The sequence below is a fragment of the Neolamprologus multifasciatus genome, chromosome 1, assembly GCF_963576455.1.
Source record: "Neolamprologus multifasciatus chromosome 1, fNeoMul1.2, whole genome shotgun sequence".
NCBI lineage: Eukaryota > Metazoa > Chordata > Actinopteri > Cichliformes > Cichlidae > Neolamprologus > Neolamprologus multifasciatus.
Window position 1 is genome coordinate 11233454 of NC_140439.1, and position 14399 is coordinate 11247852.

The following is a 14399-nucleotide window of genomic DNA, read 5'->3' on the forward strand; positions in this document are numbered from 1 at the left end:
TTTGGTTGAGATGACTTTTTTTTTTATGGGAAACAAGTTGTTTACAGTGTTTTGATAACCATATATATGCATTCAGAGTTGTACATACTGAGGAGAGATGCATAGTGAAAATGCCAGATCTAGGGTTTTATAAACCTTTTGACATGCAAAGGTCATGCAATGTTTCAGATTAGACAGTGTACATTGTACCCTCTTAACAATGTTTTGATGACAAAATAAATGTCCTTTTTTGGGAAAAATTATTGTATGCAATGTAATTCTTTCTCAGAATTTAATTTTAACACTTTTCAGTGTAGAAAGCCTGACACTATAGGGAGTGAAGCCAACACTAACCAGAAGGTTAAAAATTGTATCTCAGCAGAGTCACTTATTCACTCTCTAAAGTGTTATTTTAACTCTGTTTTGAGAGTTACAACTTGAACTCTGGCACAGTGTTAAATATTTTAACTACTTCAAAAGTGTTGATTTAACTCTAAAGAGTGTGGAGCTATATAAACCCTGAAAAAGTGTTGAAAATGACTCAGTGGGAGTTAATTTAACACTGGTCTTATTTTGCTGTGTACATTTGGGTATAAAATGTAACAGAATACAGGAGATCAGGCAGGTGTCTGACGCTTAGACGACTCACTGAAGTGTTGGAAAAACTGTCGAACTAATTAATTGCAAATTAATTAGAAAAATGAGTTATTTCCCCAAATAGTCACTCTAATATATTGTCCCCCAAGCCCCCCTTCTTTAACGTTTCAGGTGTAATTTAATTAAGGTTAATTACTAGTTTCAAAGTTCAGAAATAAAACAGAAGTTAAATGTTACGACATTGCTCTAAAAAATAGGAATGAAGAGGAAAATAATGCTAAAATACAGCTTACCAGATTTTCGGACCTGTCTGTTTGATCCAGAGCTAGTGACGGAGTTAGGAGGGGGAGAGGATGGAGGCGGGACTTCCGCTGCAGAGTATTGCGATTGGCTGGAAGATCAGATTTTCGGAAGAGCGTTTACAAGAGGGAAATTTTCAAATCGAGAAGAGGCGCTCGTGAGAACAGCGGAGAGGGTGTTCACAAAACAAACAATGCAAAGACCGGGGTCAGTATTATCATCGTTTACACGTCTAACAGTGAACAGGTAGCACACTATAAATGAGAGACATATTAAAATGACTGTAGTTAGTTTACGGTTGTTCTCTGAAAAGGGAGCTTTGAGATTATCGCCGCGTAATTAAAACCGTCTGGTAACTGCTCAACTGACTTCCAAGCTCAGATTCAACTCCTCGGCTTTTTCTGACAGTGTGTTTCCTACACTTTTTTTTAAACCTAAGAGGTAGCGTGACTTCGGTTTGCTTAACGTTCAAAATTTGATATCGAGTCAGGAAAAAAATTACGTTACCATGGTTAGCGAGTTAGAAGCTAACTTGGCTAGCTAGTTTGCGTAATTCATAAGAAGACTCCATTCGTCATACACGTCAGACCCTCACTGACAGTTTTTTTTTTAACCTTCCGCCTGTCGGTTACTCCGTAACTAAATAATGTGTTTGGTGTTGATGGTGTTGTACTGACACTTGCAGCAAAGGGAAGACTCCTCGGAGGCCTGGGCCAAAGAAGGCGTCCAACACAGAGAGAGATCCTGTGGGAGTAAGTGAACTTATTTACTCATTATTCATGAAACTAAAGTATAATTAATGGAGAAGCCATTACTGTCAAATCCTCTTTTTTGTAGTTTAGTGCTTCGTGTAAACACAGACAAGACAAGACAAGACAAGGTGATCGATGTAGTTCTTTAGAGCTGCCAGTGCTTGTGGCAGATAATTGCTGTTTTTCAAACAAAAATGAGAAAAAAGTGACTTATTTCAACCTTTTTGAGCCCTTTGTTATGACCATGCCAGTTAACTGTTGAGATTTGTTGCCTTGCTTATCGTATTTGTTAGTAAACTGAATATTTGGATTTGTACTGTTAACTGAGCAAAATGGCAAACTGGATTGTTACTTGGACTCGAATTAGAACAATGAGCTTTTATAAAAAAAAACAATTATTGTAGGTGTACTGTCGTATACGGCCCCTTGGATCAGAGGATGAGGAATGCTGTGTTGAGATGATCAGCAGCACCACCATTCAGCTGCATGCTCCTGATGGCCTTAAAGCTAACCGAAATGGGGAATACAAGGAGGTAAGTGTGTTTTATAAAAATGTAAAACAAGCTGGCCACTCATACTTGATTAGTATTTCCCCCCCTCTCCTTCATGACCTCTGTTTGTCGCTGTTAAACTGTGCTGAAAATCACAAAACAATACTGAACCCAGCAAATACCTGAAAGCGGATACCAAAGACTTTCTTCGACAGTGATTTCATACATTATAATAACTGCTATTATTGTCTCTATTCTTCTTAATACCATTGATGTATGTTCTTGTTTGCTTACCCTTCAGACACAGTACTCCTTTAAGAAAGTATTTGGTATTAACACCACTCAGTTGGAGTTGTTTGAGGATGTTGCCAAGCCGCTGGTAGAGGATCTAATTCACTGTAAAAATGGTAAGTCACTTGACATGTGTAATGTGTACTTTGAAGACTTGCCAAAAGATTACTGCTAGTTTGCCGTGCTGGTTTTCCCTGTGTGAGTCTCTGTGAGAGTTGCTTTACTGTGATGTTGCAATATCCTACCTACGTTCACCACAGGTCTGTTGTTTACGTATGGTGTTACTGGAAGTGGTAAGACCTTCACTATGACTGGCTCACCTGGGGAAGGTGGTCTTCTCCCCCGTTCCCTAGACATGATCTTCAACAGCATCGGACCCTTTCAGGCTAAAAGATTTGTAAGACTGAACAGTTTTGTTTTGTTTTTTTGCAGAGTGAGGCATTTACTGAAATTACTGAATATGTTTTTTTAAACCTCTTCAGGTGTTCAAACCAGATGATAAAAATGGCATGGAGATCCAGAGTCAAGTTGATGCTCTCCTCGAGAGGCAGAAGCGAGACAGTCAGCAGGCAGTGCCCAAAACGCCATCTTCTAGGTAGCTAAGGAGTCATTTTAGTCCACTCTTCACTTTATACTTTCATGGTGGTCACGAGCACTGTTGACATTTGAGTTTAAAGTTTGCATTTCATTGTTGGGTTACTTTTTACTTTCTTTTCTTTTTTTAGGCAGAAGCCTGACCCTGAATTTGCAGATATGATCAGTCCAGATGAGGCCTGTAAATCGGAGAATGTGGATGAAGACGGTTGTTACAGTGTGTTTGTTTCCTACATTGAGATCTACAACAACTATATCTACGATCTCCTTGAAGATGCTCCGTATGACCCGATCAGACCAAAGTAAGAGATTAGAAATCAACGTATGCTTTTGAAACATAACGTCTTGTTAAAAAGCTCTGTGTACAAAGCTACCCGACAGCACCCATACTTGTGGTGCACATGAAGATAGCACAGTGTTGAAACTGAGAAAGTATACCATGTTTTTTGGGGTTTTTTTGTGCTTTGTAGGTCTTTACTGACTAATTGTACTTGTTAAAAACCCTGTTTTTTGTTAGGTGGCTCGGTGGAAGCACGCCTGTGCGGAGCAATGAGTATGTGTATGTGGCCAGTAAAATAGCATTACACAGTACTGTTTTTCATAGGCATAACTTGGCTGTAGCTGATAAGTTGTTTAAGTAATCAGTGCATTCCCTTCCCATTAATCCAGTCGTCTGTTTGTAGCATAGGTGTAGCTTACTGTTTTGTTTTGTTTTTTCTCCCGCTGTTGTAATTAATTGGCTCTCTGTCAACATAGAGGAAACGGTGTCTTTGAACATTTCAAGCTGCTTTTGTGCAAATGCTGTGCGCATGTGTCTGTACCCCTAAATGAATGTGTATGTCTTCTTAGATTGCATTTATTTATTTATTTTTAAATAATGGCACTAACAATTTGGCATCTGGCTTTTGCTGCTTTGCTTACTATACCAACATGTAATTGCGTTACCTCACTGGTGTTTGCTTAGAAATATTTTGAATTTGTTGTAGACCACCTCAATCTAAGATTCTACGAGAAGATCAGAATCATAACATGTATGTGGCTGGCTGCACAGAGGTGGAGGTAAAATCAACAGAGGAAGCTTTTGAAGTCTTCTGGAAGGGTGAGTAGAAGTCAGAACTTGAATGTGTTGAAACACTTTAAACAGTGTTGTGTCTGTTTGTTTTTTCATATGATGGAAATAAGTGAAATATTTAAATCAAACAGTTCTTATGAGTTTGAAAAGAGTACAGATACTGAGTAAAATGTGAATAACAATAAAGTAAGTGGTATTAGAAACAACCAGCTGGAGGAAGATTTTGCAACTAATTATGATATTTGGCTACAAAAGTAAAGATGGGCTGAATATCATTATCATCAGTACCTGATATCATCAAAAGATTCAGAATCCCTGTGCGTGGGGTATAGGGCCAAAATCAGTATTGGATGACCATGACTTCTGGGCCGCTACGAGGCACTGGATTAAAAATGGGCATTATTATGTGGTTAAAATCCCTGCAGAGGCTCAGAACAACTTGCCATCTACAGATCCAGTTTAAAGCCCTATCATGCAAAGAAGCAGCCATATTTGAACATAATCCAGAAATGCTGCCGTCTTTTTTGGGGGAGGGTCAAAGCTAATTAAAAGAATGGAATGAGGCAAAGTGGAAATCTAGTCAGATAAATTGAAATCGGAAATTATTTATTTGTAAAACACAAGCTTTAAAAGAGCTTCTATATTGCATGTAAATGGAGAGTAGTGACTTAGATTTTACAATGTTTGTGCCATGCTGGGATTGCTGATGTACAGCAGAACAATTTTGAGCTTTCTGCAGACATCCTCCTGACTACCAGCAATGCAAATTTGTCCTCTGTAGAGGACCTTTCTAAACCTGAATATCTCCCATCAACTGCATACTACAGAATTACCTCCTTTTGGAATCTACAGAGGGCATTTAGGGTTTTCCAATGATACCAAATGTAAAGGGATGGGCCTTTGGGAACTTTAGTTTTTTCATCAAGGAATATGGCGGCCATCGCTGCAAGCACATTTTATGGGGAGAACAAAAGTAAGTGCATAAAACTTTTCATTGAGCAATTTTTGGCTATAAATGTTAGCATATTTTAGATAAGGCTCTTAATAACACATTAAAATATAGTGTGCTTAATTCTAACTTTTTTAGTATAGTATTGAAGTGTTTAAAAAATGTCCTCCGTAGTGGCCATTTGTAGTCATTGCCTCCATTTTGTTCTGTTTTTTTTTAAATGACCAGAAAATGAGTCCTTTTTAGAAGCAGAAATAGATTTATTGCAGTTTGTTGAGGGAAACTCAGATCTTGAGTTGTCTGATGAAGAAGATCATAGGGAATAAGCCCTTCAAGCAGAAAGAAAGGGGAGCATCAGAGATGGTACTCAGACGAAGTCCTCCTGAACTTGCAGTTCTGTACTTTGTTGATCTGGCAATCACCAACTCATGGCTTCAGTATAGCATTGACTTGCAGTTTTGGGTGAAGAAACCACTAAAGTTCCCTGACTTCAAACTGCTCCTTGGTGAAGAGTTGAAGCAAATGTTTGCCATAAAAGTTCAGTTTTACATGCTTGGCCTTCCTATGTCCTCTGCAGTGGACATGTGACAACTTTTTTTCCCCAAAATATTATTTCTGTCTTTCTGATTACCTTACAAACATTGGGGGATTTATTTATTTATTTATTTATTTTTTAATGATTGGACAAGTTTTTTGTTTTTTTTTTTTTTTTCCCTGGTAGTCAGGAGGATGTGGCAGCATTTATAATAAATGATAAATCAAATTAACGCAAATAAACGGAAATTGTAGTAAATTAAAGTTGTTACTGCTGGTTTTTGAGCTCACAGATTGTGTTAATGATCTCCTCTCTGTCCAGGTCAAAAGAAAAGGAGGATAGCCAACACTCAGCTCAACCGTGAATCCAGCCGCTCCCACAGTGTCTTCACAATAAAACTGGCCCAGGCTCCACTAGATGCTGATGGGGACCACATACTACAGGTGACGCGCAGCCCTTATTTAAACATGTTTATATATGTCAGTGATATCGGTATCTTCAATTATACCTTTTTATTAAAAGAAAGACAGATGTTTTTGTTTTTATAATGCTTGGTGATGCTGACAATGTCACTGAACAACAGGACAAAAACCAGGTGAATGTGAGCCAGCTGTGTTTGGTTGACCTGGCCGGCAGTGAGCGCACTAACAGGACCAGAGCAGAGGGAAGCCGTCTCCGTGAAGCGGGTTTGTCTGTTTTTTCTTTCAGCTTTGCTAATGTTGACCACATCCTGAAAGTTACTTTATGTAGAAATCACTTTTCTTAGGAGACCAAGCATTTTTAGTTATGTCTCATTTGCAGGAAATATTAACCAGTCCCTGATGACGCTGCGCACATGTATGGAAGTCCTGCGTGAAAATCAGATGTGTGGAACTAATAAGGTTCATGTTTTATCATTTTCCCGCCTCCTTGAGGCATGATCTCTGTTTTTAACATTTGGGTTTTTTCATTCATTGCAGTTTCAGAGCTGTTGTTTTCTTTCAGATGGTGCCATACAGAGACTCTAAAGTTACCCATCTATTTAAAAACTACTTTGATGGGGAGGGAAAAGTCAGGATGATTGTTTGTGTCAACCCAAATGCTGATGATTATGAAGAAACTGTGGTAAGACATTTTCTTTTTGTGTAGTAGAATGGCCTGCATGAGCAAACTTTTATTTTGCAGCCTTGCTGGATGCTTTATGAAATAATGTGTGTACTTGATTGATCCCTGTGGGGAAATTCCTCTCTGCATTTAAACCATTCACTCAGTAAAGCAGTGGGCAGCCATTGGGCACCCGGGGAGCAGTGTGTAGGGACGGTACCTTGCTCAGGGGTACCTCAGGGTAGCCGTTCAGTGGATTCGAACCCCCGACCTATCATGGGGCCACCACTCCACCTACTGAGCTGTCCCTGCCAAGTAGACTATTTCTAAAGAGTCCTCCATATTGTGTGTTGCAGTTGGTGATGCGCTTTGCAGAAATGACCCAAGAGGTAGAAGTGGCACGGCCGGTTGACCGTCCAATATGTGGCCTTGCTCCTGGACGCAGGCACAGAAACCAGGCTTTCAGAGATGAGCTCTCACGTCGTCTGGAAGAACGAGGAGGGCCCAGCAATGCTGGTAGATCACCCTCAAGTCTCTGCTGCTTGCTCATTGTGCTGTTATTATGCTGTATTCATACATTTAAACTTAAAGCAATTGGAGATGTTTTCTTTTTTGTATGTTACTCAGTTTAAACAATCTTTACCATATCTGATTCTCATAGTAGATGACCGAGTTCTGATGACTCAGCTTATAGAAAGCCTTCCAGATTTACCTACTTGCGAGCTGGTCGACCCAGCTGATGACCAGACGCTGCCCCGCATGATTGAGGTCCTGGAAAGGAGGCATCAAATCCGACAGATGATGACAGAACAATTCAATAAAACTGGTACAGGCCATTTTTCTCCATCACGCAAAGTTTGGAATTCCAGGATTGGGCTGTTAGAGCAGATTTATTCGGTACAGCAGTGATGCATCAGTCTGAATGTTTTCAGTATCTAAATCTTTTTTTCTGTGATATGGATTGCTTTTGTTTTCACAAACAAGTAACATTTCTATTTAAAAATAAATATAAATCTACATCTGTTAATATCAGTGTGCTTCTTCCTACAGCTAATACAGTGAAATCCATGCTGCAGCAGTTTGACAGCCAGCTCAGTGCAAAGGATTACTTCCTTCACGATCAACAGAGCAAACTGAATGAAAAAGACAAAGTCATTCTCAGTCAGAAGACGGAGATAGAACGACTGGAGAAAAAGTCCAAAACGTTGGAGTATAAGGTGCTGTCTTCTTTCTGCAACTGACACAAAACGCATGTTCTTGGAAATGTGCATTCAGTTAATTTTCTTTTAAATAATGGCCTGCATTTAACTGTTTGTGTACGCTGCTCGTCTTCAGATCGATATCCTGCAGAAGACGACGGACATGTACGAGCAGGACAAACGTGCACTTCAGCAGGAGCTGGAGACCCGGGAGCACAGGCTACAGAGCGAGCTGTCAGAGAGGAAGCGCATGGAGCAGCGCATGCAGGGCGCGGTGACGGACACCAGACTCAAGTGGGAGAAGGAGTGTGTAAGTTGTTCACTGTTTTGAGCCATTAGGATATCAGGTATTGTAAATTATTTTTCTGCAATCAAATGTTAATTTGCACAATTATAAGTTATATTTTACAATTGCATTTCAAATATGCACTGAGAGCCCTACTGTTTGGAAACATTTGTATGGGTACACACGGAGATTAACCCACATTATCTACCAAAACATGAACAGTGCAATGTAATTATACCAAATTATACTAAACTCCACTTGGTAATGTCCCTCAGATCGTTCATGTAAGTTTGTAATTCCAATTGTTAGATATGAAACGATCAAATAAGACTTTAAATATTTTCTTGTCCATGGTTTCTGATTAGGAGAGACGGGTGAACGCAAAGCAGCTGGAGATGCAGAACAAGCTGTGGGTAAAGGATGAGAAGCTAAAGCAGCTGAAGGCCATAGTGACGGAGAGCAGCAGCGGTGGCAGCGCTCCCACTGAGCGTCCAGAGAAGCCCGAGAGGCCCTCAAGGGAGAGAGATCGAAACATCCAACAGAAGAGGTCTCCCTCTCCATCACCACTTCCTGTGAGTTATTTGGTGATGCTGCATGTTTCGCCAATGTGCACCTATTCATTCTGTCAACCTGATTGAATCAGCATGTTTCTAATCATTGTGAAAATCATGAGCAGGCATCCTGACATCTATATGCTTACTGGTTACATCACTTTGTTTTCTTTGTCTGTTGCTCTGTTGTGAATTTGTGTTAATCTGGAGCACCTAACATCCACAATACCTCATCCCTTTCAGGATTTCAGCCAAACTCCTTCCCACCAAAATAAAGCCAGAGTTAGGGTGTTTCAGGACCCCACCTCCACACCATCCTCCTCTGACTATACTTCAGTAGCCTCCAGCATCTCTAGGTGGGAGCAGAGGTTCCCTGTAGATTCAGGCAGCCAGAATAGGTTCACCGGGACTCCCCAATGCAGGAGCCGGACTCCGGCCACTTGCCACAGCACCAGCAGTGTGGGTCACAGGAGAGGCCAGCGCAGGGCCCCAGGCACTGAGGTCCCTGCCACCACTCTTGTCTATGGACTAGACCTAGAGGCAGGCACAAGGGTCAGTGTGTGCTAGAACCTAGATGTTCATCTCTGTGATCCTGTAGTTTAAGCTTCACTTTGGTGTAGAACTGCATCTGTAATTCCAACAGCTGTCGCCTTGTTTAAAAATACATTGAGTAGCAGCATCAGTGTAGACTGGTGTGTCTCCTGTCCTCGCTCTTAGGCAGACTGATCTGTCATGCTTGGAAATCTTCTTGGCTTGCATCTTAAGGCTCATGAGTATTTACATCATGTTTGTAGATCTTTCTTCTTCTGGATGCAAACTGCTCTCTAGAAATGCTTTTTTTTTTTTTTTTTTTTTTCTTCTTGTACTTCAGTAGCATCATGTAAAATGGCATAAACATGGTATTGCTATTGAAATGAACAGAAACATCTTTGTTCAAAAAAACCAAAACACTGGTGAGTATTAATAGTCTAGGGTCTAGGCCGTCGACAACGGTCCTCCGGAGTGCTCGGTCTTGAGCCTTATAGCAGCACCAGTGTTGCTAATTTTCAAATTAATGCTGAAATTTGCTCAATAAAACTGGATGATAAGTCGGCCAAACATGGGTGGGGAAAAGATTGGCTTTTGTAATGGGTGTCTGCATTACAAGATCCATTTCCTATGCTACCTTTGTGCTTCTTTGCATGCATTGTCATTAATTTCTTAATTCTTTAGAGTGCTATCACTTAATCTAAGGGCATTTTCACACCTACAGTTTGTTTACTCTGGTCTGAATCAGTTAATGACTTTGTAACTTTAAGCTTTCCCCTTTTGATTTGGTTCGCAAGTGGACTCCAAGCAAACCAAAATGCGTCACTACAGACCACGCGAGAATGTTCAGTCTGCTTATTGGCCAGATGTGTCTGGGGCGGGAGCAACAAAAGTAGATGCAGGAAGTTGCTGGGTTTTGAACTCTTGGAAAACACAGAATTTGCATTCATTTCACAGCTAGTTGCTGACCCGTACAGATCTTTACACATCTCTAGTACCCTGCCACATTCCAGAATACAAAACACATGGCTTTTTTTTTGTTGTAAGTAGCTCAAACATGTAAGATGCACCTGCTAGTTTGTTTGGATTGAGGTCGGGTCACATTCAAACCATGAAGAAACCTCTTAGTTCATCTGTATTGATCTGCACCTGAGTGATTACTGTGTTCACACCTGCACAAGTGAACCGCACCAAGGGGGAAAGGAACCAGAGTTCGATATAAACTGACAAAACACTGCAGGTGTGAAAACACCCTTTGACAATGTGTATTGCTGGAAGACAGTTAAACTTTTAAATAAACTATTAAACTTTATTTCTGGAAATTTCTAATCAAAGTCTATAAAGCATCAACTTCCTGTGACTTCCAGTAATACATTTATTTTCCTAACAAGCTAACACCTAGCGTTTCACCTTCCCTACTAACCCTAACATAGTTTGATTGGAGTCACATGTGAATAACTTCCTGGTTTGTCTTTCTCACATTGGGATCACCAGAAGGCTCTTCCAGTTCATCCAAAACACAGGCGTTCACACTCTGCCGGTGGGGAGAAATGGGTAGACCACAAACCACCTTCTAATTTGGAGTTAGACACTGTCATGCAGCCAATCATACCCAATGCAATCAAGGTGTCCACCCCAAGTGAGAAGGCTCTGTCTAAATGCCACAAGTATGTGCTTAGACATCAAGAGCTTGCCTCTGACGGGGAGATCGAAACCAAACTGATTAAGGTAAAATCAAAAAATGTGACTAATTTTTGGTGTTTGATTTTGATAATTTTAGATGTTGCATGAATTTCACTTGATTACAGATTGCAGTGTTTTAGTGGGACGCTCCTTCCTATTTACTTACAGATTTAATTCTGATAACACTTTCTTCCTCCTCTTTCCTTTTTTTGTTCTTTTTTTTTTGTTCTTTTTTTTTTTTGTTCTTGTTGTTTAAACCTCACCAGGGTGATGTGTTTAAGACCAGAAGTGGCGGACAAGCTGTGCAATTTACAGACATTGAGACTCTCAAACAAGTGTGCCCGTTAGCACCAAGGTACAGTATTATGTACAGAAATGTGATATATTTCTGTGTGCACAGAGAAATATGACTATAATACCAAAACATAGCACTTATTAATGCTAATCAAATACAAGTTATTAAATGTTCCCAAATAGAGACTGGGAAAGGTTGAATCCTTACGTTATAAGAGAACTGACTTAAAAACAACGCTCTTTGTTTCAGTCGCAAAAGGCGATCAGGATCTGCAGAAGGACCAGCTGAAGTGGAGGACATAGAAAACAGGGTAAGCTCTTAAAAAGCGTAAATACAACGACGAGCAAAACTTTAACTATGCTTTCTAATCACTGTTCAAACTTTCCCTCCCTAGGCTCCAGTGGCTAGCACAAATTCATCCCATGGGTATCAAAAGTAAGCACAAAGCATGTGTTTGTTTTATGTACTTTAGATTTTGGTTTTCAGTTTGAACTAAACTCTGTTCTTGGTTGTCTTTGTTTTCTTTCTTCCAGACGCAGAAAGCCTTAAATTGCCCTCAATATTTTCATCTTGCTTTTAACATACAAGAGTGGGTAATTGTGAGGAAATTGAAGGGAAACTATGCATCTTTTCAATCCCAAGTTGGGTCTTTTGTTTGTTTGTTTTTTTTGTTTTTTAATTCTATCAAATCATATTAGGAATTATTCTGGTGGAATTATCATTTTTTCAGAACAATAATAATGTAGAATATTTAAGTTGTAATTGCTGCATTTGCGTTACTTTTTGAATTCTGGAAATATTTCTCCTTATGAACATGAACAAACTTATAAACACTCTACAAATGGAACCTTTTATGCTTTTGAATGCTTTGTACTATCCAAAGACGACCACATGTCTCTATAGACCTGTTGTGCTTTTTTTTTTTTTTCTTTTTTTTTTTCTCCTTTGTCATCGTTTTTCTTTTCAAAGGTCATTGATTGATCAAATGTCAGACTAAGCATTGCTGATTATTAAAAAAAACAAACTTTAGATTATGCTTTGTAGAATTGAAACTGTAAATATTACACTGTTATGTAGGTTTTGAACTCGACCCCTGGCCTCCATGTAAATAGGTGTCATGCAACTTTTTACTTTGGCTTATTGAAACATCTCCTAAGACATGTAGCACACTGCTCTTTCTGGTGGCATTAAATGTATTCAAACACCAACATCAAGCCTCATTATGAATTTTTTTTCCTCAATCACCAAAGAGAGAATGGATTAAACTGACTTTGGTCTTAACCTTTTTAGTCCTGGGATTGACCTCACTTGCCTCCCAAACTCTCTTAGTTCTTCATGGCAAAGATAAAACAAGGTGCTGGAAACATTCCTCAGAGGTTTTGGTCCATGTTGACATGACATCATTGCACAGTTGTTGCAGATTTGTCAGTTGATGTGAATGTGGGTATACTGTGGTCATACTGATGGACACGGTCAACAACAATACTCATGTTACTCAGGCTGTGGTGTTTAAAAGCCTGTGCTTTTTGTGGTGCTGTAGCCCATCTGCTTAAAAGTTTGATGTGTTGTCCATCCAGAGATGCTCCTCTGCATGACTGGCTTGTAATGAGTGCTTGAGTATTTGCCTTCTTATCAGCTTGAAGCAGTCTGCCCATTCTCTGTAAACCCTAGAGAGGATTGTCAACAGCTTTTGAAAAACATAGACAAGCCCATCTGGCACCAACAATCATGTCAAAGTCACGTAAATCCCCTTTGTTCCCCTGTACAGGGCTCAGTTTAAACTTGAGTTAGCCTGTGTGTTTAAATGCTTTGAGTTGCTGCCTTTGGCTGATTGCATTAATGAGCAGCTAAACCTAATGAAGTGGCCAGTAATCATAGTTCATTGTTGTATTTAGTATTTTTGTTTAATGTGATTAAATTAACAAGAAAAATAATAGTAATGGCTACAGGTTAGTGTGAATGAAGAAGTTAATGAGAATGATCCTTTTGATTATTCTTAAAGGTGGGGGACTAACTGTTATTAACTTGTGTAAAGAGAGATTGCATAAGCTAAAACTCAAACGTATATTTCCCTGACATATTCTCAGCTTGAGTTCAAGGCTTCCTTTTAGACTCGGCACACAGATTGCCTTGCTGACAAGTAGACACTTTATGCTTGTTTGTGCAACATTTTTGGCCTGTCAGCAGGTGAAAAATGTCAAACCAAACTACCAGCTAGACGTACACACTAGCAGCTCTGTCCTCACCTCTGAGAGGAAAAAATCCCGTGGACTGAGGCTCTGCTTGCATTTTGGGATGTATAAAATTCCATCAATATTTATTAACTGCGTTGGCAAAGTCGGTGCAACCGGAGTATAACTGAATTTTCAGATGATAGATTAGGTTATGAGAGCAGCGTGTCATTGATTGCAAAATGTTAAAGCTTGACATCTTTATGGAGCACAGTTGATTCTTTTCCTCCTTATTAATCATTTTATTTTCTTATACTGCTGTTTAAAAGGCTTCTTTCATTTCACTGCACTGAATGCTTACTTACCTGTAGTTTAAAGTCTGAACAGCAGATGGAACTAAACCGCTTTAGAAAGCACACCCAGTATTCTAATTGCAGATCAGTGAGGAGTGTGTGCTTCAGATATGCTTGAGATGTGGGTCTCATTCTCCTTTAGGCTAAATCTGATCTGCTATTATTACCTTAAAATGTTCATCTGGCCTTTATGATCCATTTTCCTTTCTGCACGTTACTCGCCTGACCTGAAATGACCCGGTAGTGAAACGAGTGTGACAGTCATCCATTTATGGAGGTTTAATGCTGCCTGCTCGTTCACCGCCGCTGACATTAGACAGCTTGTGCCTCCCATGATGCCCTGCTGCCTCAGCGGTATCATTTCACAGTGAATGCCTGGACAACCAGGATGATGAGGTCACTGATTTGATGAACTACTTTTCTGCCTGGATGATGAGCTGTCATTAGATTGAAATTGCCTTATTTTCACTTCACAGGAAATGAAGCTGAAAAGTATGTGTGGTGATGGCTAATGTGCACTTGGCAAATTGACTATGGAGGGCAATTTGGTTGCTAAAACTAGCTGATGGAATATGAGCCTTTTTGGGGGGTTTCTTTGTTGTTGTTTTTTGTTTAACACAAAACATGATGTTACAAACAGTGGCTGCTCAACTAAACATGATTTTTCCCTTTCATCAGGAGGCACTTGAT

At 39.7% G+C, this 14399-nt stretch overlaps 1 protein-coding gene across 5 annotated transcripts; it reads left to right on the forward strand.

Annotated features, from left to right (window-relative positions):
- The first annotated feature begins 929 nt into the window (after positions 1 to 929).
- On the forward strand, positions 930 to 12411 carry LOC146525355 (kinesin-like protein KIF23). 5 transcript variants are annotated; one of them, XM_085159551.1, is made up of 23 exons: positions 930 to 1083; positions 1562 to 1628; positions 2033 to 2161; positions 2421 to 2526; positions 2671 to 2807; positions 2893 to 3005; positions 3136 to 3306; positions 3991 to 4103; positions 5882 to 6003; positions 6144 to 6246; positions 6362 to 6441; positions 6545 to 6664; positions 7000 to 7159; positions 7305 to 7469; positions 7694 to 7860; positions 7979 to 8152; positions 8494 to 8700; positions 8923 to 9231; positions 10702 to 10935; positions 11157 to 11245; positions 11435 to 11495; positions 11580 to 11620; positions 11719 to 12411. In XM_085159551.1, the coding sequence occupies exons 1-23, from the start codon at positions 1070 to 1072 to the stop codon at positions 11732 to 11734; spliced, it is 2898 nt and encodes a 965-aa protein (XP_085015677.1). In that variant the 5' UTR covers positions 930 to 1069; the 3' UTR covers positions 11735 to 12411. The 5 variants fall into 5 exon arrangements, with proteins under 5 accessions (XP_085015677.1, XP_085015686.1, XP_085015694.1 ...); XM_085159560.1 differs by having other exon boundaries at positions 10705 to 10935; XM_085159568.1 differs by lacking the exon at positions 10702 to 10935 and having other exon boundaries at positions 933 to 1083.
- The last annotated feature ends 1988 nt before the right edge of the window (positions 12412 to 14399 follow it).

Bases quoted from the DNA above. Each gene is read 5' to 3' on its own strand.
- LOC146525355 (XM_085159551.1), top strand. The intron at 1,629-2,032 runs GTAAGTGAACTT...CAATTATTGTAG, and splicing joins CAGAGAGAGATCCTGTGGGA to GTGTACTGTCGTATACGGCC. The intron at 8,153-8,493 runs GTAAGTTGTTCA...GTTTCTGATTAG, and splicing joins TCAAGTGGGAGAAGGAGTGT to GAGAGACGGGTGAACGCAAA.